Raw genomic sequence first — 23,129 nt, 5'->3', positions numbered from 1 at the left:
CAATATTACTCGGAGTTACCGGGATATAAGGCAAAATGTAATAATTGCGGCGTAACATTGTCCTTCTTAAGAGATGTTGGATCTTTACGAAAACATTTAAGAAGACATTCCACAAGAATCCAGAGTCAAGATGAGTAAGTATACAATCAAAAAATTATTAAAATGCTAGAGATTATAAAATAAATGTAATGATAAAACAATCAGTAACTGAAGAAAATTGAGTAAATAATAGTTTTTATCGGGGCATCCATATAATATTTATATGCAATTTTGATCATAAATGTGCATATACATCTCTGGTGCGTTTTTTATTTTTTTTTTTTTTTATATGTTTAAAGATCTGTACGCGCAATCTGATAATTATGCAAATTTTAACTATATATCCGTATAAACATACATTTTAATAAACTAAATGTGTCTTTATGACCTTTGTAAGAAATTCTATAAACGCTTGTTGATGCGATCGCTGCACCACATTTAGTGTCAGACAATCTGTATTGCAGGACGACACCGACAAAAAAACGCAGCAAGTTATGGAATTATTTCGAGGAATTGAATCCTTCGCTGGTAAAGTGCACGACCTGTAAAAAAGAAATTAAGATATCTTGTCCATCAAACCGTACACCAATATTCAGAGCACATTTAAATAGACATGGAATATTTCTCGATAATGACACTGTCACACTACCTGACGACTTAAGGCAATGTTACTCGAAATTACCGGGATATAAGGCAAAATGTAATAATTGCGGCGAAACAATATCCTTCTTAAAAACTGTTGGACATTTACGAACACATTTAAGAAGGCATTCCACAATAACCCAGAGTCGAGATAAGTAAGTATACAATCAAAAAATTATTAAAATACTAAAGATTATAAAATAAATGTAATGATAAAACAATCAGTGGCTAAAGAAAATTGAGTGAATAAAAGTTTTTATTGGGGCATCCATATAATATCCATATAATATTTATTTTGATCATAAATATGCATGTACATTTTTTACCTTTTTTAAAAAAATTTGTTCAACGATCTGCACGCAATCTGATAATTATGCAACTTTTAACTATATATTCGTATAAACATTCATTCTAATAAGTAAACCAGGACTTTTTATGACCTTTGTGAGAAATTCTACAAACGCTCGTTGAAGAAATTACTGTACCACATTTAATATCAAATAATATGTATTACAGAACAGTTATGGTACCGAGAAAAAAACGCAGCAAGTTTTGGAATTATTTCGAGAAATTGAAACCTTCGCTGGTAAAGTGCACAATCTGTAAAAAAGAAATTAAGGTATCTCATCTAACAGACTACACAAGAATATTTAGAGCACACTTATTTAAAAAACATGGATTATCTCTCGATGATGACACTCTCACACTACCTGACGACTTGAAACAATGTTTCTCGAAATTACCTGGATATAAGGCAAAATGTAATAATTGTGGAAAAGCAGTGTCTTTCTTATCAAGTATAGATAATTTACGAAAACATTTAAGAAGACATTCCACAAGAATCCAGAATCGAGATGAGTAAGTACACAATCAAAAATTTATTAAAATACTAAAGATTATAAAATAAATGTAATGACAAAACAATCAATAGATAAAGAAAATTGAGCAAATAAGAGTTTTTATGGGGGCATCCATATAATATTTATTTGCAATTCTGATCATAAATCTCTCTCGTGTCTCTCAAATCATAATAATGATTATTTTTTAATTATTTCGCAAATATAATTTAAATAAATTTGTATCGATTATTTTCACGGTCTTTTATGCATCATAGATAAAGACAATTCCGAAATTTAGATTAGATATTTATTTGTTTGACATTAGTATTGCAGTAATTCGAGGGTCTCAGTTCCTAAATGCTTTGAAACCGATAAAAAAATATGTGTTATTTTTGCTATTCTATAAAGTATAAAATATCTAAAACCCATCAAAATCGGAGAGAGACAGTTCCAAACTTTCCCTTGTTAGAAAATTAAAAATTAAAAAAAAATTAAAAACTTAAAATTTTTCTAGACATATATCAACCTTATCGCGATGAAAAAGTTTTTACTGCTAAAAGGTGTATAAGTTTTAAATTATGTATTATAAATCTAGAAGCAACATTTTGAATCATCCCTTCTTGCCCCCGGAAAAATTCTGTGGTCGCCCTTGAATACGAAAATAAAAATAAAATAATATCAACCCTTAATTCTAATAAATTATTTAAGCATCCTTTAACGAACAATAAAATACATTATATATTTTTGTTACTTGTCTCTCAGTGAGATACTCTTTCGTCGCTTCAATTTCTAAAACTGCATTTACAACAGATATCAAAGCTCTAGCATCCAGTCTTGGCCTTTTTATTCCACGTTTATTATTTTACGTGGGATGGTAACTATAATACAAACAAATAGCTTCCAATTACTCTAGCTCTCAGTAAAAATGGAAAAAATTGTAGTTACACAAATAACTAAAAGTTATATAAAGATAACAATCAGCTAATATACTTTTGAAATACCGTTCTAAGGTACATCAACCGTCATGTTCCAATTAAAGTACATTGAAATCAATTTCTAATAAAAAATTAGTTAATAGCTTATAGATTATAAGTGAGGTTTTAAATAATTTACTACATTATCCTACATATTTGACACATTCTTATTACAATCCTTGGCTGATAACTGTATATCTTTATTATAAAAAATTATAAGAATCACAGTACAAATCTCAATAAATTTACTTTACGCGTCATAAAATACAAAAGTTGAAATAACTTACGTGTAAATAATCGCAACGACACAAAACTACAGATTTAAAGAGACTATCAAATAACTCAACAATTAGTACTATAAACTATTGCCAAATGCGAACACTATTTGATTATGACAGTGTTTTAACGTACAGCTGTAACCAAGGTACAGCACCTTCCTCTACTTGTAAAAAAAGAGTGATGTCCGTACAAAATATTTCTATTTCAAAAAAAGTTAATAAATTGCGCTGTAATAAAGTGTACGTCCTCCATACAAAATTTTTATTGAAAACAATTTTGACCTAATTTGGTCATATAATTTCATTTGTGTTTCTTGCTACAAAAACAATTATACCCGAAGGTTTGCATCAAGTGAATAAGATAAATTAGTATAACATCTAATTTTTTAAATAATGTTTCTTTATTATACTTGTTGTGTACGCGTTCTAAAAAAGAACACGTACACAGCAAATATAATAAAGATCTGAAAAAGAACACGTACACAACAACTGTAATAAAAAAATATCATTAAGGAAATTAGATGTTACTACTAATTTATACTTTTTATAATTTTACTTCGTATTTACTTAATGCAAACTTTCGGGTTTGTTGTAAATATTATAAAGAAATCAGATATTACTGACTTATCATATCTGCTTGACGCAAAAATTCCAATATCATTGTTTTTATAGTCAAAAATACAAATAAAATTATAACATCAAATATTATTAAACAATTTTTGTGAATAATGAGTTTGTATAGAGCACGTACATTTGGTTATCGGCGTTATTTTCCCTTTTTAGAAAAATGTAACTTTTGTAGAACTGTATGTGATCTGGGCATTATGGACTTGTTCGAAATGGATTCCGATCGGAATTATTCCGTTTTCCCTAGAAAAGACAATAGAAATCTAAGAAATAACTGAACAATTCCGATCGGAATCCATTCCGAAAAGTTTCATAATACGTGCCCTGGTAGTAATTAGGAAAATTAAAAATATATATCCTTATAAACATTTAGTCTAATAAAAAGAAACTATATATATATATATATATACCTCTCTTTGACCTTTGTGAAAAATCCTATAAGCGCTTTTTAAGGCGCTCACTGTAACACAATTTAGTATCAGAGATCTGTATTACAGGACAGTTATAATGGCACCGAGAAGAAAATACAGCAAGTTGTGGAATTATTTCAAAGAATTGAATCCTTCGCTGATAAAGTGCACGACCTGTAAAAAAAAGATTAAGGTATCTCACCCAGAAAACTGCATAAAAATAATGAGAGTACACTTAAGTAGACATGGAATATTTATCCATAATGACACTCACACACTACCTGACGACTTAAAACAATATTACTCGGAGTTACCGAAATATAAGGCAAAATGTAAATATTGTGGCGAAGCAGTGTCTTTTTTAACAAGTATGAGAAATTTACGAGAACATTTAAGAAGGAGACATTTCACAACAATACAGAGTCGTTATAAGTAAGTACACAATCAAAAAATTATTAAAATACTAAAGATCATAAAATAAATGTAATAATAAAACAATCAGTAGCTAAAGAAAATTGAGTGAATAAAAGTTTTTATCGGGGCATCCATATAATATCTATTTGCAATTTTCATCATAAATGTGCATCTACACACCTGGTGCGTTTTTTACCTTTTTTAAAAAAAAATATTTAAAGATCTGTACGCAATCTGATAATTACGTAAATTTTAACTATATATCTGTGTAAACATACATCATAATAAGTAAATCATGCCTCTTTATAACCTTTGTGAGAAATTCTACAAACGCTTGTTGATGCAATCGCTGTACCACATTTAGTGTCAGACAATCTATATGTTACAGGACGGCACAGACAAAAAAACGCAGCAAGTTGTGGAATTATTTCGAGGAATTTAAACCTTCGCTGGTAAAGTGCACGACCTGTAAAAAAAAAATTAAGATACCTCATCCAAAAAGCCGTACTACAATATTCAGAGCACACTTATTAAATGTACATGGAATATCTCTTGGTAATGAGATTCGTACACTACCTGATGACTTAAGGCAATATTACTCGGAGTTACCGGGATATAAAGCAAAATGTAATAATTGTGGCAAAGTAGTGTCTTTCTTCACAAATATTGAAAATTTACGAGATCATTTAAGAAGACATTCCACAAGAATCCAGAGTCGAAATGAGTAAGTACACAATCAAAAAATTATTAAAATACTAAAGATCATAAAATAAACGTAATGACAAAACAATAAATAGATAAAGAAAATTGAGCGAATAAGAGTTTTTATCGGGGCATCCATATATTTATTCGCAATTTTGATCATAAATGTGCATATACGCCTGGTGCGTTTTTTATTTATTTATTTGTTTTAAATATGTTTAAAAATCTGTACGCAATCTGATAATTACGCAAATTTTAACTATATAAACATACATCCTAATAAGTAATTTTTCTTTATGACCTTTGTGAGAAATTCTACAAACGCTTGTTGAGGAAATGAACTGTACTACATTTTATATCAAATAATATTTATTACAGAACAGTTATGGTACCGAGAAAAAAACGCAGCAAGTTGTGGACATATTTCGAAAAATTGAAACCTTCGCTGGTAAAGTGCGTAATTTGTAAAATCAAAATTTATATGCCTCATCCATCAAACAGCACAGCAATAACGATGGGACACTTAAATAAACATGGAATATTCTTCAATAATGACACTTTCGCACTACCTGATGACTTGAGGCAACATTACTCGGAGTTACCGAGATATAAGGCAAAATGTAATGATTGTGGTAAAAAAATGTCTCTTTTAAAAAATATTGTACGTTTACGAAAACATTTAAGAAGACATTCCACAAGAATCCTGAGTCGAGATGAGTAAGTACACAATCAAAAATGATTTTAATATTAAAGATTATTATTAATGCTTATTTGCATATCTGATCATAAATGTGCCTGTCAAATCGTAATAGTGATTATTATTTAATTATTTTGCAAATATAATTTAAATAAATATGAATCACTTATTTTCACGTTCTATCATGCATCATAGATATAAACAATTCAGAAATTAACATTAATTATTTATTTGTTTGACATTAGTATTGCAGAAATTCGAAGTAGATATATATAAAATGTACAATTTATACATAGTTTTAATAGATATTTAAAGTGAATAGCTCTATTCAATAAAATCTATATAGGACAACTCTCAAATCTGCCATCCACTGATTACGTAGATAAATATTTAATAATTAATAAATTAATAATAATTAATAAAAATTTCTGTTAGACAACAATCAACTGTTCTTTGTAATATTTGAATACACGTTGTAGGCCTACTCCACTTTACGGTCAGGACAAAATTTTGATAGCCTAATAAAATTGTTCGTGTGAATATATGTATATTTCTTCATCTCAACTAAAGCTGGAATAGAACAATTACGTTAAAATAGCGTTTCACCCTAACTGAATTTTAAATCATATATCGTGTTTTACTTATCTATTAATTACATATTCAGTCTAAACATTAATTGCTTAAAATTAGCATTACAGAAATTCGAGGTATAAAACATTCTCTCTTTCTATCTCTTTCTTTTTCTTCCTCTTACTCACTATCACTTAAAAATATTACTCTATTACGGTTTACGTCAATAAGAACATAATAGCATTAAGTAATACATACAGTTGTAGTATTTTAATAATTATTACTTTTTTCTACTTTTAATCACACTATTTGTCTATACAGACCAAGCACTTCAAGTTTAGCGGATGATAATGTGGGTCCTTCTGCACGCTGTCAAGGTCAAGATGATACATCTGGTTTGCTCGTTCAGTCATTTATTAAAGAAAGGACCGAAAAAACAGGCGCACTTAATGAGTAATTATTCGATTTTCTTATATCACACAATATAATAATGTCTTAATATTTAAATTAATTCTAACTCTTTTGCAAGAAAGTAAGTTAAAACGTTAATATTTTAAATAATGCCATTTCTAATTGAACCGTATTTCAATGCAAATCAATCATTTTAAGTTTAGCGGATTATATGGATCCTACTGCGAAACGTCAAAGTGGAGAACTATCTGGTTTGCCCGTTTAATCATTTAGAGAAAGAACAGGCGCTCTTAATGAGTAATTATTCGTTTTGCTTATATCATACAATATATATAATAATATCCTAATATTTAAATATTTACTCTTTTGCAAAAGAATAACTTACGACGTTAATGTTTCAAATAATTCCATTTTTAATTACTCTATATTTCTATGCAGACCAGGCACTTTAATTTCAACAGATTATAACACGAATCCTACCGCAGAATGTGAAAGTCAGGAAACAGTTGATTTGGATCGAGAAAGGATACAAGGGCATGTGATGGGTAATTATTTGACATTGTCATGACAAATCTACCATTGGCTCTTTGGTCAGATTAGTCATCAAGACTTTTCGACCATGGCTTTTGATCTGTTTAAATTGATGTAATTTTGATTAATATATATAATACATTAAAATAGAGTTGCTCCATAATTTGATTGATATCATATCGGTGTTTCACTTATCTATTATAATCATAAATTCAGTCTAGACATTAATTGATTGACATTAGCATTACAGAAATTCGAGGTGTAAAACATTCTCTCTCTATCTCTTTCTTTTTCTTCCTCCTATTTACTCTCCCTTACAAAACTTCACTCCATTACGGTTCACCGTCAATAAGTACATAATAGCATTAAGTAATATATATAGTTGTAGAATTTTAATAATTATTACTTTTTTAAATTTTTAATTACATTACTTTTCTATGCAGACCAAGCACTTCAAGTTTAGCGGATAATAGTATAGATCCTTCTGCAGGCCGTCAAAGTCAAGATACATCTGATTTGTCCATACAATCACTTAAAGAAGCGATAGAAAAAACAGGCGCACTTGATAAGTAATTATTCGTATTGTTTATATCATACAATATAATAATATCTTGATACTTAAATATTTACTCTTTTGCAAAAGAATGATTTATATTGTTGATTTAAATAATTCCATTTCTAATTGCACCGTATTTTAATGCAGACCAAGCACCTTAAGTTCAACGGCTTATATTATTATGGATCTTTCTACAGAAGAATATATTCCTCTGCGTCAAAGTCAAGAACAAGTACCATCTGGTTTACCCGTTCAATCATTTAAAGAAACGGCAGAAAATACAGGAGTACTTGATGAGTAATTATTCGTTTAGTTTACATAGTATAATGTAATGGTATCCAAATTGTTAAATATTGACTTGTCTGCACAAGTATATTTTACAACTGTAATATTTTAAAAATAATTACTCTCTCCTTTTTACTTTTAATCACATTACGTTTCTACACAGACCGAGCACTTCAAGTTCAGTGGATTGTGTTATGGATAATACATATAGTTATATTATTTTTATGATTATTACTTTTTTCTAGTTTTAATCACACCACTTTTCTATACAGACCAAGCACTTCAAGTGTGGCGGATGATAATATGGATCCTTCTGCACACCGTCAAAGTCAAGATACATCTGGTTTGCTCGTTCAATCATTTATTTAAAAAACGACAGAAAAAACAACGCACTTAATGAATAATTATTCGATTTTCTTATATCACGCAATATAATATCTTGATATTTAAATTTTTACTCTTTTGCGAGAGTAATTTACATCGTTATGCATTTAACCCTTTTAACAATATGCAATTTATTCTATATAAAATCATGTTTTTCTTTTCATTAGTAACAATAAATTTAAAAATTATTTTGATATACAGGGTGTTGCAGGTCAGGTCAATAAAACTTCAGGGTCTTATAGGAAATTGAATTGGGAACAAAAAAGTTTCTATAAACGTAGGTTCGGAAACGCTTCGTTAAAAAGTTATAAGTAATAACAATTTTAAAAACCACGTTTTTTTATGATTTTAAAGACATTACTAATCGGACACAATACGTAAAGATGTGCCGAACGTTATCAAGTCTTATCGGAATGAGCCGACGAGTGTCCCTTTTGCCTCAAATATCAGTCATCTCTCGTAGAAAGTCTCGGTCTATATATTTTATATGTCTGTGATATATACACACATTTATATATTTGTTTGATAATAGCAGAAAAATTCAAAAATATAAGAATCAATAAGAAAAAGCTATTTTATGACTTTATTTTAAAAATTATTTTACAACATAAATTTTTTCAACGATGTTTATATTTTTGAACAATATCGAAGTGATTAAATAAATTATTAACATTTACAATAAATGAATGAATGCGCAGTCAATCGACATTATCATCAGTGGAACCTTCGTCATAATATACGTTTTGGCGCGTGTTATCAAAATCCAATTCTGGACCTGTTTGAGATACCAGTTCAATAATGCCTCTGTAACATACGAACACAGAAAAGATCATCGTACCTTCATAATGATTATAATTATTAATATTAATATTTATTTGCAAGAAATAATCGCGTAAATAGTAAATATATATGCAAATTTACTTTAATAAGTCCCCTTCAAAGGTTGACCAAGAGACCGTTGCTGGATTCGTAACCTTATATTCCAATAAACTATTCAGAGCGTGTTGAAGTTCCTACATAACGAGAAATTATTTCAAAACAATTTCCTTTCTCTAAGAATGCACATATACATATACTAATACTAATCTGCACACCTGTATCATTTCTCCAGTTCCTCGTTCACAAATAATGTCTTCCGAAAAAGAACGAATTATATATTGTCCTTTTTCTCGTCCTAAAATATCATGTTATTACTATTACATGTGCACGATTAATATATTAAATGATGAACACATTCAAGTAAGAAAGCGTTAACTTACTTATCGATATATTTGAACCGGCGAACAATAAAATTGGTACACTTATACACGTAGTGTCATGCAAAAATATGGCAGTAGAGCGTTGTTTTGTGAAATATGTCAAGTATGGACTAGGAAACCTGGAAACTTTATTGTTTACGCTCGACGGATGTATACATACGCTACCGTCTTCCGGTGTCCAAGCATTCACCCCATGTTTATTAATTCGCCTAGAACAGTTAGTTAGAATCGGTATACATTAACGTTGAGCATTATAGATGTTATGTTTCAGTCAAACAATGGAGAATTAAAATAAATCAATGTCTGCACCTTATAACAGCGATGTTAGGATATAATCCTGCACAGACAATGGCTTTTATCAATGCTATGTTATCTGAATTTCTGTTAGAGTTTATATAACTTGGATTTTCGCTGTCTAGAAACTTCATATCATACAGATACTGTGCAAATTGTACTTTCATTTCGGAGAGGAGCTTCAACGTATTGAAAGAGAGGAAATATTCTCGGCAAAACTGGCGAGCATTTCCTCGTTGACATGCAATTTCATATCTTCTTAAAGCTTCTGCGAGAGCAATATGATCGCTACATTGTTCCATGCTCAGTTCTAACTTTTTTTCATTAGCCTTTTCTTCTTGCCCTAATGGGCAATAGAAAGCGTCTTTAAATGTGAGACTAGCAGCAATAGCAAATATTGGCTCGACACAGGAAAATAATGCGCCCCACAGAATCATTTTTCCTATAATAAAATGTATGTTACATTAAAATTACAAGTCAGCTTTGCAACAACAGCAATAATAAAATTACCTGTTCTAGGGTCAAGTGGCAAGTGCGCTAAGTGATAACCCAAAGGAGTTAAAGTCTCATGTTTGTCGAGGGCATTGAGTGTCTCAAGTAACTCGAGAGACAGATCAATGGCTCTTAAATCTGGTGGATCCATGACGGTAGCTAGGAACTCTTTAACTTTCCCTAATTGCAGGATTTTTATTTGCAAAATTACTTCTTCTAAGCGCGTTCTCAGCATCTCTGGCAATGGATATGAAGCAAATGTCATTTCTCGTGCTTTTGTATACATATGATAACACTCTCCACTTTTAACCCTATGTAGAACACATAATATATATGTTTAGTTTGATCTATACAGAGAAATTCGATAAAATGCATTATTTTTCTTCTAATATAAAACTATAGTAAAATATAATGTGTCGCACCTGCCAGCCCTACCGCGTCTTTGCTTTGCATTAGCTAAAGACACCCATTCAGGCTCTAAAGTTTGAATATTATTTTTCACATCAAATTTTCCAAATTTTGTTTTCCCACAATCTATTACATACACAACATCTTCTATAGTTATTGACGTTTCAGCAATTGAAGTCGCAATGATTATTTTACGAACGCCAGGAGGTGATTCTTTAAATATAAGTTTTTGATCAACTGTCGGCATGCGTGAATGAAGAGGATAGATAACGTATTTTTCTGTAAAAAAAATTTTTTTGATCATGATGCTGTATCAGATTGTATAAAAATAACTATAAACTTTTTAACACAATTAATTATTAGAAAAAAGAAATAAACTTGATTTTATCTAATTTGAAAAATCAGTTCGTTAATTTGACGATTCAATATACATATAAATTAAAACTAAACATAAAAGTACCATATACTTATACTTAAAGCAAAAATAATACATATATACTTACGACTTGGATAATGTTCAGAGTCTAACATCATTTTATTTAATTTCGATATATCCATCATACCAGGTAAAAAAATAAGAATAGCTCCAGGATCTTTTGTATTACAGATATATCTAACTAATTTTTCTATGAGCTCTAATGAAAGATCTTCACTAATTGGATTCCGTAATTGATTAGTAACATGTGTTTCATATTTCTTCTGTAATTATGTAAAATTATTTACCATAGAGATAAATATCATCATTAGTAAACTTTAAATAATCATTATACTTATATATATATGTCACAGTAAAAGTGTGAAATCAGTAAATATATACACTTACTAGTCAATGTATACATTTAACTAAATTTTATGTTTCAAATTTATAACTTTTAATAAAGAACATCATTATCACACGTGATTGGGTTGGGTTAGATTAGCTTTTTTGGGATAGGGACGCAGGCCACTACCCCTCTATCTTGTCTTACCTCTATCTCTCATACTATAATGAGTTATAAATTAGAAATACTTTTGTAAGTGTATATATTTATAAATATATAATTTCTTTCAAGTAGTAGAAAATATATTATTCATATTTACCTCAGCTATAAGTTGTCTAATATAAGGTTGTAATATGTTTGAAAATTCTTCTTTTTTATGTTGTTGTTCTTTGTATCTTTTTAGGTGCTTTCTGTAACCTATAGGTTCTGGGGGTGGATCGGGAAATCTGTAGCTAAAAATTAGGAAACATATTGTATAATTATTATAAATTTATATCTAAAAATTAGAAAATATAATTATTATGATATAATTATATTTGCATTATATTTATATTAATTCTCTCATGTATACATAATCTAAAATCATCTAAAAACTTATTTAATGACTATCTGAAATCTTCATCAAATATATCAATAATGTAGGATGAGAGATCGAAACCTGTCGATTTGTAGTCGATAAGTTTTAGATTCGATCCCAATTATCATCTCATATACGCCTTCATAAAATGCTGATTAAAGAGTTGAAAATTTTGAGTGAAAGAGTATGAGGTTATTGTAGTATGTGAGATTGTAATTCAAGTACAATAAACTAATTTGTACATACAGTTTCAATAATATTATGTCAATACTTACTTCACAAGTGATAAAACATCTTCTAAATAAAATTCTTCTACTGGATAGGTGAATCCTGGTATATGTATCATCGGACATTTGTTATAATATGCTGAAAAGCTTTCAGCATTCAATGTTGCACTCATCAAGAGAACTTTTAAATCCATTCTCTAGAAAATATGTTAAAAAATATTATAAATCAAATTATAGAACACGATCATATAATTTATGGACAAAATTGCATGTTACAAAAATAACAAAATATATATCTAAAAAAATAAATAAACTAACACAGAACATAACAAAATGCAATCTAAATAAAGGTAATTATGTAATAACGACATGACGCCACTAAAACTTACTTTCGGAATAATTTGCTTTAATAATGTCATGACAAAATCACTTTCTGTGGTACGTTCGTGAATTTCATCCAATATTACATGAGAGAAACTTTTTAATGCTGGATCACGCTTCATAATTTGTAATAATATACCAGTGGTACAAAACAATATACTTCCTTGCTCTCGCACTGAAGTTCTATAGATAAAAGAAATCAAAGTGAAAGAACGTCATTTTTTCCTATAAAATAATGTATAGTATAGATATCACACGTAAATTTACTTTTCAAGTCGTATCTGATAACCGACAGAGTTTCCAAGATTTTCTGCTCTTTCCATAGCTACACGTTCAGCAACGGAAATAGCAGAGATCCTTCTAGGCTGCGTGCAAACTATTCGAGTAACGCTACCGTTTCCAGCTTCTAACTCATCATCCAATATAAATTGTGCAACCTGTGTAGTTTTGCCGCATCCTAAAATTTTTTGAAAGAACAATCATTAGTAACAACTTATATTGGTTCCATTGATTAAAATTGGAAATTCGAATAACCAAAAATTACACCAGCATGTTTAATGTTCAAAATAAAATTTCTTTAATTGCTTTAATAAATGCAAATAATCAGAAATAAAAAATAATAATCGTAATAACATTCTATCCTATGTTAGCAAATAATTTCTGCAACATACCGGTTTCTCCACTAATAACAACAACTTGATTATCATCAACCATTTGTAATATTTCTGATTTTTTTTCATATGCCGGTAACTTTGATCGAAATTTCAACATCGCTCGATAAGCGTCCTGCCTCTGTTTTTCTCTGTATTCATTTTGTAATATTCGGTCTGTATCACTATCTCTTTGCAATTTTGACTGCACATTCATAGCTTTAGCAATATTCTGCTGCATATCACCATATATAATGTCTAAAAATTTTCTTTTAAATTGAGTATCGTGTATTTGATGATACTTGTTGCCATGCTCGGACTTGCAATTTTCATAAGAAGAATTGTAAAAGCTCTTTGAATTATTTAATATAGCTTTAATTCTTTGCTCCACTCTAGGTGATAATCTGAGCACTTCTTGAGCATTTCTTTTTTGTCTCTCCAAATTTTTGTTTCTATAATACAATCCTATTTCTTTTCCCCTCAGTCCAGGAGGTCTTTGTGCTTGCGAATACGCTCTTCCACGTCCGGATGTAGACGACTGTGTTTGTTCTAAAAAATTTATAATAATTTGCATTTGAGAAATATTTAATTTTTTCTTTATTTAACAAATTTCTATTACTCAACAATGCATACTTTAAAGAATAGCAATTATTATAAAACTGAAATATCAACAGCGTTTGAAGCAAGTGTTTAAAATTTTTGAAAAAATTAGGTTTAGAAGTGAACAGAAAATATTAATGGGAGTTCTATTTGCGCTTTGTTTAACAGAGTAATTAACTTAATATATTAATAGCTAAAAAATTATTTAGTTTATGTTAATAAAATTATTAAGTATGATTTATTTCTGGCACAAACAATTGAACATCTTACTAAGGCACAATGAACATTACATATTGATTTAACAAAAGACTCTCATTCAACGCCTATTTCAATAAAATCTGTCATATATTAGTTAAGTTTATAAAAGAAACACTGCGCATCGAAAAATACACATTTGTAAACATCCATTATTTCTTGATTCATTTCTAAAATCTAAATTACTTTCGAAAACTCCATACAAAGAAAAAGAAAAAAGACAAGATATAAAAAGAAAAAGACTATTTTAGACCTAGAATACTATATACATAATAAAAGATAATTGTTAATTGATATATCAGCCAATTTTACAACCGCTAAGAAAATATTTCTCGCAACACGATTCCTTCATTACCTCTTAGCTAATTCCGTCTAGTATAAATAAAGAATCTTTTTAAAGAAATAAAATATCTGTTGAATTTCAAACCACATTATAATTTAAAAGATTTCGCAAGAATCGAATTACAATCAATTAAATATTTTAAGTAATCTAAGCCATTCTCTCAATAGAGATCTGTTAATCGTAAAGATTTTACAAGAGAAAGTTGGAGTCACACGAAAGCACGTGTGACTCCAAAAATCGAGCTCTCACTGATTAATTATTTTTCCCGCTGATATTCGTACCAAAGGTAAAAAGAAACGATCCTTCCAACAAAAGGCTCTCGTACGACAGCAATAATGTGACAAATGACTTTTGAAATGAATTTGGAGCATTCTTCGGGCGATCTTACCGTCTCTGTTGTGTCGCGTGAAGGAGTTCGGCATGCCTCTGAAACCGCGTCGGTGCGACATTTTTGCGAACACCAGCAAACAGGAAAGATTCATTAACACCGGCACGTCGAATCTAATAATCTATACGCGGCTTCTCGCGTCCTCGCGCATCGCGACGAACGTCAACTTTTTCACGGACAGTCCGATCCAACCTCACTACTGAGCGTGGTCTTTTTGGTCGCGACGTCCATTTAACAGGTTTTTTTTTTCTTGTATACTCCACTCTGTTGCACTTTCTGCACCTGAGATGAAAGAGACGTCTGCAATCAGGTGCAGTCAGACATGAGAGAGAAAAAGAGAAAGAACGGAAAGTATGTACAAAAGTTACAACTACAATGGGTTTGGTTCTGTAGCTGCACTGTCTTGCACTTTCCCCACTTAAACTGAAATGAGAGCGTAATCAGGTGTTGGAGAGAAAGAGAGAGAGAAGAAAAGTACAAAAGTGCAGCTACAAGGAACAAATTTAATACGGGACGAACACTGGAAGGAGCTGTGCTCGATTAGGTTTGTTTTTCATAAGTATGTGAACAACTATTAGGATTCGAGATCTGTCGAAATTCGTAATATTGAATGAGAAAACTCCGTTTGCTTCTTCTGAGAGCTTAGAAATTTCGCGTCTTAAATATATATTTTTTTTTACTCCTGTTTAGCTTAATTCTTTTACCATTTATTAATTGAATAATGCAATGCAAATTTGTTATTGTTAATAAAAAAGTAATTATGCGATCGGATAGAAATTAGATCAAACCGTGCGTTCTTGATCACTGAAGCAGAAAGTATTCATTTAATTATGCATGCGACGAAAGGGTTAACCTGCAAAACGTGGTGACGCTTTCGTGCGTGTTGCACGCGAGATTTGGCAAATTTTGCGCGGAATTAATGAACATTTCTCGTCAGAGCGGATTCCGTTTCGCTCGTTTTCACTAGGTGACCAGGAAGTCGAGGGGGATACCTACAATTAGGAACGTATCTATATGCTGCGATCACGCTGAAAAGCATATAGCCATGTCGGACCCGGACAAGAAAACTAACGAACCGTATCGCCAATTAGAGGAATCACATGGCGCCGAGCTAAACGTTGGTGCTCAAAGTAGTCAAAGTACGTCGAGCTGCCACACGAGCTTGGAGAACGGCACCGAACGGTCGATGGAACTTTCCTCTGTTGTGGTTATACCCGATGGTACGTTACGTTGAACTATAATCTCCCGTAATCATATAAGTAACGTAGAAGTATGTGACATAATGCAGTATTTAATTATCTACCGTGTCTTAATTGTACAGAAGGGTTTACTTAACTTTAACACGAAAGAAGGACCGTACGCTGTAAATATTTAATACCGCATGATAACATATAACACTGGGGAAGGCTGGTTTTTACTAATGGCTACGTTAAGTTGTGGTAACACGGAACACTGCAAAGTATCCTTAACAACAGTACAACAATGCACATTAGACATGCATGTGTGCAAGAAATTAGGTGTGTATATTTTCCATGAACTTACTGTGGTAATAATATATATATATATATATGTTATTTCTGATATCTGAAAAAAGACAATATGTTTTTATGTGTACATACATATCGTATGAATCATAAATATCATGTAAAATAATGCAGTATATAATAGCATAATCTAAAAATTATTTAATTAAGTTAAATTAAATTTTGACAGATACCTTTACTGTGGTACAAGCTATTAATGCATTAGGCTTTGGAAAATTCCAAGTAAAATTGTCTCTGTTCACGGGTCTTTGTTGGATGGTAGATAGTATGGAGATCACAATATTGAGTATCCTAAGTCCATCCTTACATTGTGACTGGGGCATTTCTAGATATCAGCAAGCACTGACCACAACGGTATTTTTTGGACTTACATAATTGTCTTTGTAAATACATGATGATATTATTCAAATTTATTATTATGGGAATTGAATTTTTAGGTAGTATTTCTTGGTATGATGTTAAGTTCTACTTTCTGGAATAATTTGAGCGACAGATACGGTCGTAAGCAAGCTTTAACTTTGTGCGCGGTGCTACTGGCCTATTACGCATTTCTAAGTTCATTTGCACCAAATTTTCTCTGGATCCTGTTGCTTAGAGGAGTTGTAGGGTTTGCTATTGGTTGTGTACCGCAATCGTAAGTATTTGGTAAGTTTCTTAAAGACGAACAACTAGCTTGCTTCGAAATCTGTTGTTACCATTGATGCGTCTCTTTTTCTGCAGAGTGACATTGTATGCAGAATTTTTGCCAGCAAAGCAACGAGCAAGATGCGTTATTCTACTGGATGTAAGTTTATATAAGTATGCAGCTAATATAGATAATAGTACTTATTAAATGCAAGAAGTATATATATATGTATTGTGTTTACTAGTGTTTTTGGGCTCTTGGAGCTTGTTTCGAAGTGGCGATTGCATTAATCGTTATGCCCAATTTTGGATGGAGATGGCTTCTTATATTATCATCCATTCCATTATTCATATTTGCTATAATAACACCGGTTTGTAATAAATTTAGATATTTTCAATGTATATTATTTGTTTAGAAATATTTGAGAATAACATCAAATAACTCTCTCTCCATATATGTATTTGCAGTGGCTGCCAGAATCTACAGTGTTCAATATGACAACTGGAAGAACAGATCGTGCAATTTCGACATTAGAACGTGTAGCTAGAGAAAATAAAAAGCCATTGCCTCTAGGAAGACTGGTTATGGATCGATTTTATCAAGGTCATCATGGTCGATTTAAAGATGTTCTAAGCAAAGAAATGTGCAGAACCTCTGCTTTACTTTGGCTTGTATGGTAAATAACCGCAATATAAAATTAAGATATTAAGTTATTTCAATACTTGTGCAACTATTTTGTAGCTTTGGCGAATAGAATATATTTGTAATATCTAAATTCTAAATATATGTTATATATTTTTTTTACAGGATGAGTACAGCGTTCTGCTATTACGGAGTAGTATTAATGACAACTGAGCTTTTTCATACATCCTCAGAGCAATGTAGCACATGGGGTACGAACAACGATGAGGGTACATGCCAACTTGACTGTCGATTACGACGTAGCGACTACATCGATCTGCTTTGGACAACATTGGCGGAGTTTCCCGGGATATTCTCTACTGTTTTTGCGATCGAGAAAATAGGCAGACGGAAGACAATGGCCTGCCAGTTAGTAATGTTCGCCATAGTGGTTTGCTTCTTAGGCAGGACCTGCTTGTTGAGCAGAGCATCGTTGACCATCGCCGTTTTCCTAGCCAGGGGCCTAATCGCCGGTGTGTTTCAAGCTGCATATGTATACACGCCGGAAGTGTATCCCATGCATTTACGAAGCATAGGTGTAAGCGCGTGCAGCGCTATGGCGCGAATCGGTGCTATGATCACTCCATACATAGCGCAAGTATTCCTGCAGTGGTCCATCACGGGAGCCATGATCATTTATGCGACAACCGCTTTGTGTGCTGCAATTGCTACGCTTGCACTTCCCGTAGAGACGAAGAATCAACAATCAAATGATGCGTGTCAAGAAAATAGATAGACATCTTTGCAACGAAGTATTTTAGCACACTGACCAAAATTTACGATTCTGTTGCATTATTTAGGATACTTTTATTTTTATTGCATTATGATATGTAATAACATATATACACAATCAGTTCTTGATTAATTGAGAACTCATCTTGTGTATTCATATATGACCATATACATATGTGAATAAGCAGCTATTAATACTTTCAGTTTATTATTTAATCAAATGGACATTATTATAAGTTATATATCAGTTATATATCAGTTATATATCTATTTATTATAGTGTTAACAAAGAAAATTTTTTTTATTTGCACAAGGGTTTATTATCAGAATGTTAATTGTAGGTAATTTAATATACAAAGACTGACACATATGCGACTTTCAAGAAAAGTGCCAATACAAATATTAATCATGAATGTTTTATGCTCTCAATTTTATATATGTACTTTTGAATCTGTTTTTGAAGATAAATGATAATAAGTATCTGATGGAATAAATGAATAAAATTAGTTCAGTATGATTGGCTCGTTAATAGACAATTATAAATTCAAGGCCAATACTAATGACAATTGTGGTAAAGATTGGCATTTGCGTGTACTTGGCCGGAAATAAATGCTTTTTACAGTTCTTTATATGAAATCGTTTGTATATATCGTACAAAGGTTTTTGAAGCGCGATGAAAAGATTTATGAGTCATTCAGATAATTATAATTAATTATTTTTACACCATGCATTTAGTCGAAATAGATAAATTGAATAAAGTTTTTGTATGGAATTATTTGTATTTTGCATAAAGAATTATGAAGTTGTGATTACTTTTTGTGTGTCAATTTTTAGGAATTTTTCAAAAATGCGTCGAGCAGATTGATTAAAAATTTATCTAACACTAGTTATACATGGTATCGATTTTTAGGAATTACGTATAGGTATTAATAGGAAATTATTGTATAAATTAACATGCAGCGACATTTACTCCAAATCGACACTTGGTAAATTTGACATCAAGTTAGCTATCACCTTAAATCCAGCATCTTTTAGGCAAATACTGTGTGTCCTCTATTAATATCATGCGCTACATCTTCATATATATTGATTGTACACGATTCTAAACATCGTACATCTATCGAATTTTAATTTTATCATAAATGACTGCATACATTTTATTCTTCGTAATGTCAAATATCATATTAAACAAATATACCTGTAACGTAACATATCCAAGAGATGCTTTTTCAGATTGACAATAATCAGGTCGAGTTTCAATAGTGATGCCAATACATTTTGTAGTACATATATATTCAAATATGTATATATTATATATATATATATATATATATATATATATATAAATGTTTACACACACATTCTTGGCCATTCATTTTCAATAAATTGAAAAGACTTTGAAGTGCATAAACTATCATTTTATCCACACCTTACGCTCATATTTGCTTTAAATTGAATTTATATATAATTATACATTATAATTATCCGAACGAAACACGTTATTTGTTATAGATACTCCAAGACAATCTTTTGCGTGTCAAAATTCAATATCAATTTTTACAACTATGTATTAAACTAATATAATAAATAAAATTTTGTAATGTTGAAATGTAATATCTTGTCTTTCTTATGCGGTATTTAGCGATGTGCGTGAAATAAAATAATATCTAAGTGTTATATTTATGTAACTTAATAATCAAGGTAATTAGTTATTAAAATCCTATAAATGCAGACAAAATGTATCAAGCTATAATTGTCTTTTGTATGAGAACCATTGTCATTTTTTTCTGATAGATATTTAACACGTGTTTCCCATAAATTGTAGTATAACAATTTATGCGTAAAAAATAACAATGATAGTCTGACGTGCACGTGTGCACGTCAGACCAGGTCAGGCTGCGTTTCGCATAGTTGAGAACGGATCAGCTGTCGCTATCAGTCTCCCAAGTTACAATAATTGTGTATATTCGAAGGGATTTTTGTATAAAGAGTACAAAGCAAGATCAATTTCAAATAAATAAAATAGAAGTATCCAATATTGGCCTTTCAAAATGGTGAGTATTAATAAAAATCAGAGTATTTTTGAGGTTAAGAGGTTAGACGGAGGTTAACGTCACGCGTGTATGACCTTATATGGTAACATGACTGTGTATGTGTAGGCAGAAAAATGCTTTATATATATATGCCTGTACATTTTAATTTTTTAATAAATGATTGTATAATTTAAAGAAGAAGATTCAGTTGCTTCTGCGTTTTATATTATCCCAGCAGCTTCAAATTGATTTCTCAATTTCAGCAAGATCCAAATGAAGATACTGAATGGAACGACATTCTTAGGAGAAAAGGCATCATACCTGAGAAGAAAAAGGAACAGGAAATTACTGAGGATCAGATAGTAAATCTCTTGGAGAGTACGATAGATGAGAAAACAGGACGTAGTAATTATATTTCTCCAATTAAATCATTTTTGAATTTCTATCAATGCATTATCATGCACTGCTCACGATTTGGTTTTCGCAGCTCCTAATAATTTAGAAGAGAAGACCTTGGACGAGTTAGATGAGCTGGAGGACGAGGAGGATGAACGAGTACTGGAGGAATATCGACGAAAGAGGATAGCAGAGATGAAAGAGCTAGCAAACAAGTCTAAGTATAGAGAGGTGCTAGAGATATCTGCGGAAGATTACGTTAAAGAAGTTAACAATGCTGGAGAGGACGTTTGGGTTATTTTACATCTTTACAAGTCTGGGTACGATGAAACAAAGCAGAATAAATCTTAACAGTGAATGTAGCAACGAAACTAACAGTATATGCTTTCAGCATTCCACTCTGTACTCTAATCAATCAGCACCTTGCCAATCTAGCAAGAAAGTTTCCTACCACTAAGTTTTTGAAAAGCATCTCCACCACTTGTATCCCCAACTGGCCAGACAGCAATCTTCCTACAATATTCATTTATCATGACGGAAATATGGTGAAGCAAATTATTGGACCGCTTGAGTTCCGTGGCATGAAACTGTCTGAAGCAGGTGATACACACGTGATTGCAAATTATCGCAAAGTCGCAAGGAAATATGCGAGAAAATGATTGCGCTGTTTACTTTGTTACATAGAATTGGAATGGATGTTGGGACAAGCAGAAGCAATACCAACGAAGATCAAGGAGGATCCTCGACCCAAGATTAACGATGTCTTATTTTCAAGTTTGAAAAATGAAAGCAATCTCGACGACGGTAACGACTGGTAATTTTACCTACATGAGGTTATCACAGGAGATTGGCACATATAAATGCATAATAAGTATTATGTAATAAGATATTAATGCTGTTTCACATTTTATTTATTTTATTATGTCATATACGAACTCATCACTTGTAAAAGTACTATTTTCAGTACTATTTTCAACTGCTACTATTCATTTTGGAATAAAATATTTTATTACAATGTTATTTCACTCTATATTTATGCTGTTTTTCCTATAGACTGTTTATAAAGAATCTATTTATTCAGTAATATACACATTTAAATATAAATTATGTTACTCAAAATTTAAATAATAAACGATTATCAACTAGAACCAGCAAGCTCTTTAAAATCTTTGAAATTGTATAAATTTTAGTTGCATATACTGTATAACATTTATTTTTAATATTATATACATATAAAAAAAGTAGGTACTCTATGTACAAAGGAACAATATTATGTATATAAAGATTATTTTTATGTTTTTATGGCAAAGTTTGAATTTTTGTTGAAATTTATATGTAATTAATCTCTGCATTTTAAAACTGACTAATTAATGTTCAGCGATTGATGATTTTGTTAATTAATATTTCTCTGTTTTGCGTACACATTATAAATAATTAGAAATAGAATTTTAATTCGGTCCCCCCCCCCCCCATGGATTCGGTTAGCATGCATTTCCTCTCAAATTAGAGAGGACTTTTAAAGAAAATGAGTAAAAAAAGTTAGTTTAAAAATCCTCACACACACGCCCCACGCGCGCGCGCGCGCGCGCACACACACACACACACACACACACACACACACAAAAGTTACCTATATGTTAATTTCATGTCGGAACGTTATCGAAAGGAGCAATGAATATCTTTAAAGCCTATTTTTGCCCATTTCTATCAATGCAGATTAACTTTAATCTTGGTTTCACTTACTTTTATTATTTTCTAATATCCATTTCTATTCTTAGAACTAGAAAAAGATATAAAAAGTAAGTTAAATCGAGATCAAAGTTAATTCACATTAGTAAAAATGGACATAATTAGGGATAATTTTTAGAACTAGAAAAAGATAAAAAATAAATTAAATCGAGATTTAAAGTTAATCTTTATTAATACATGGATATTAGACGATCTATAGATTTCAAGATAGAGTTCTGTTTACAATTAATTTGATACTGTCCATTTCTTCGATGCAGATTAACTTTACAATCTCGGTTAATTTACTTTTTATCTTTTTCTAGTTAGAATTAGGAAAAGACAAAAAGTGAGTCAAACAGAGGTCAAAGATATTGCGTGTATTTCGTACGTGTGCAT

The 23,129-nt window shown here is 30.9% G+C and overlaps 3 protein-coding genes across 15 annotated transcripts in view; 2 read left to right on the top strand and 1 right to left on the bottom strand.

The window, feature by feature from the left end:
• Positions 1-8,918, top strand: part of LOC112457898 — an 11,811-nt gene extending 2,893 nt beyond the window's left edge. For 2 of the 9 annotated variants that reach the window (XM_025021206.1, XM_025021205.1), the window contains 10 exons: positions 16-134; positions 504-836; positions 1,198-1,539; positions 3,897-4,241; positions 4,612-4,947; positions 5,304-5,642; positions 6,514-6,645; positions 7,042-7,148; positions 7,578-7,703; positions 7,838-8,916. In XM_025021206.1, the coding sequence (XP_024876974.1) occupies positions 16-134; positions 504-836; positions 1,198-1,539; positions 3,897-4,241; positions 4,612-4,947; positions 5,304-5,642; positions 6,514-6,645; positions 7,042-7,148; positions 7,578-7,597 (2,073 nt within the window). In that variant the 3' untranslated portion in view covers positions 7,598-7,703; positions 7,838-8,916. Of the gene's footprint in view, positions 1-15; positions 135-503; positions 837-1,197; positions 1,540-3,896; positions 4,242-4,611; positions 4,948-5,303; positions 5,643-6,513; positions 6,646-6,801; positions 6,901-7,041; positions 7,149-7,577; positions 7,704-7,837 lie in introns of those variants that run through there. The other 7 variants (XM_025021200.1, XM_025021199.1, XM_025021198.1 and 4 more) reach the window with 7 other exon arrangements.
• A 41-nt stretch (positions 8,919-8,959) lies between these two features.
• Positions 8,960-15,258, bottom strand: LOC112457897 (ATP-dependent RNA helicase DHX36). The gene is made up of 14 exons (XM_025021196.1): positions 14,995-15,258; positions 13,430-13,957; positions 13,026-13,215; positions 12,767-12,941; positions 12,426-12,574; positions 11,893-12,025; positions 11,316-11,511; positions 10,827-11,091; positions 10,423-10,715; positions 9,928-10,354; positions 9,619-9,827; positions 9,454-9,533; positions 9,281-9,372; positions 8,960-9,163 (listed from the first exon to the last, which is right to left on the bottom strand). The coding sequence occupies exons 1-14, from the start codon at positions 15,086-15,088 to the stop codon at positions 9,058-9,060; spliced, it is 2,937 nt and encodes a 978-aa protein (XP_024876964.1). The 5' UTR covers positions 15,089-15,258; the 3' UTR covers positions 8,960-9,057.
• A 234-nt stretch (positions 15,259-15,492) lies between these two features.
• LOC112457901 (viral IAP-associated factor homolog) lies at positions 15,493-22,020 on the top strand. Of its 5 annotated transcripts, XM_025021215.1 has the most exons (11): positions 15,577-16,214; positions 16,708-16,892; positions 16,976-17,172; positions 17,259-17,322; positions 17,408-17,533; positions 17,631-17,839; positions 17,971-18,529; positions 20,873-21,014; positions 21,097-21,325; positions 21,397-21,605; positions 21,690-22,020. In XM_025021215.1, exons 1-11 carry the CDS (start codon positions 16,040-16,042, stop codon positions 21,821-21,823), a joined length of 2,229 nt encoding a protein of 742 aa, XP_024876983.1. In that variant the 5' UTR covers positions 15,577-16,039; the 3' UTR covers positions 21,824-22,020. The 5 variants fall into 5 exon arrangements, with proteins under 5 accessions (XP_024876979.1, XP_024876981.1, XP_024876980.1 ...); XM_025021211.1 differs by lacking the exons at positions 20,873-21,014; positions 21,097-21,325; positions 21,397-21,605; positions 21,690-22,020 and adding an exon at positions 15,493-15,538 and having other exon boundaries at positions 15,932-16,214; positions 17,971-19,388; XM_025021213.1 differs by lacking the exons at positions 20,873-21,014; positions 21,097-21,325; positions 21,397-21,605; positions 21,690-22,020 and adding an exon at positions 15,503-15,538 and having other exon boundaries at positions 15,962-16,214; positions 17,971-19,388.
• The last annotated feature ends 1,109 nt before the right edge of the window (positions 22,021-23,129 follow it).

This window comes from Temnothorax curvispinosus, unplaced genomic scaffold (assembly GCF_003070985.1).
Source record: "Temnothorax curvispinosus isolate PA1 unplaced genomic scaffold, ASM307098v1 QBEX01008409.1, whole genome shotgun sequence".
Lineage (NCBI taxonomy): Eukaryota > Metazoa > Arthropoda > Insecta > Hymenoptera > Formicidae > Temnothorax > Temnothorax curvispinosus.
This window is presented reverse-complemented; position numbering and strand designations above follow the sequence as displayed.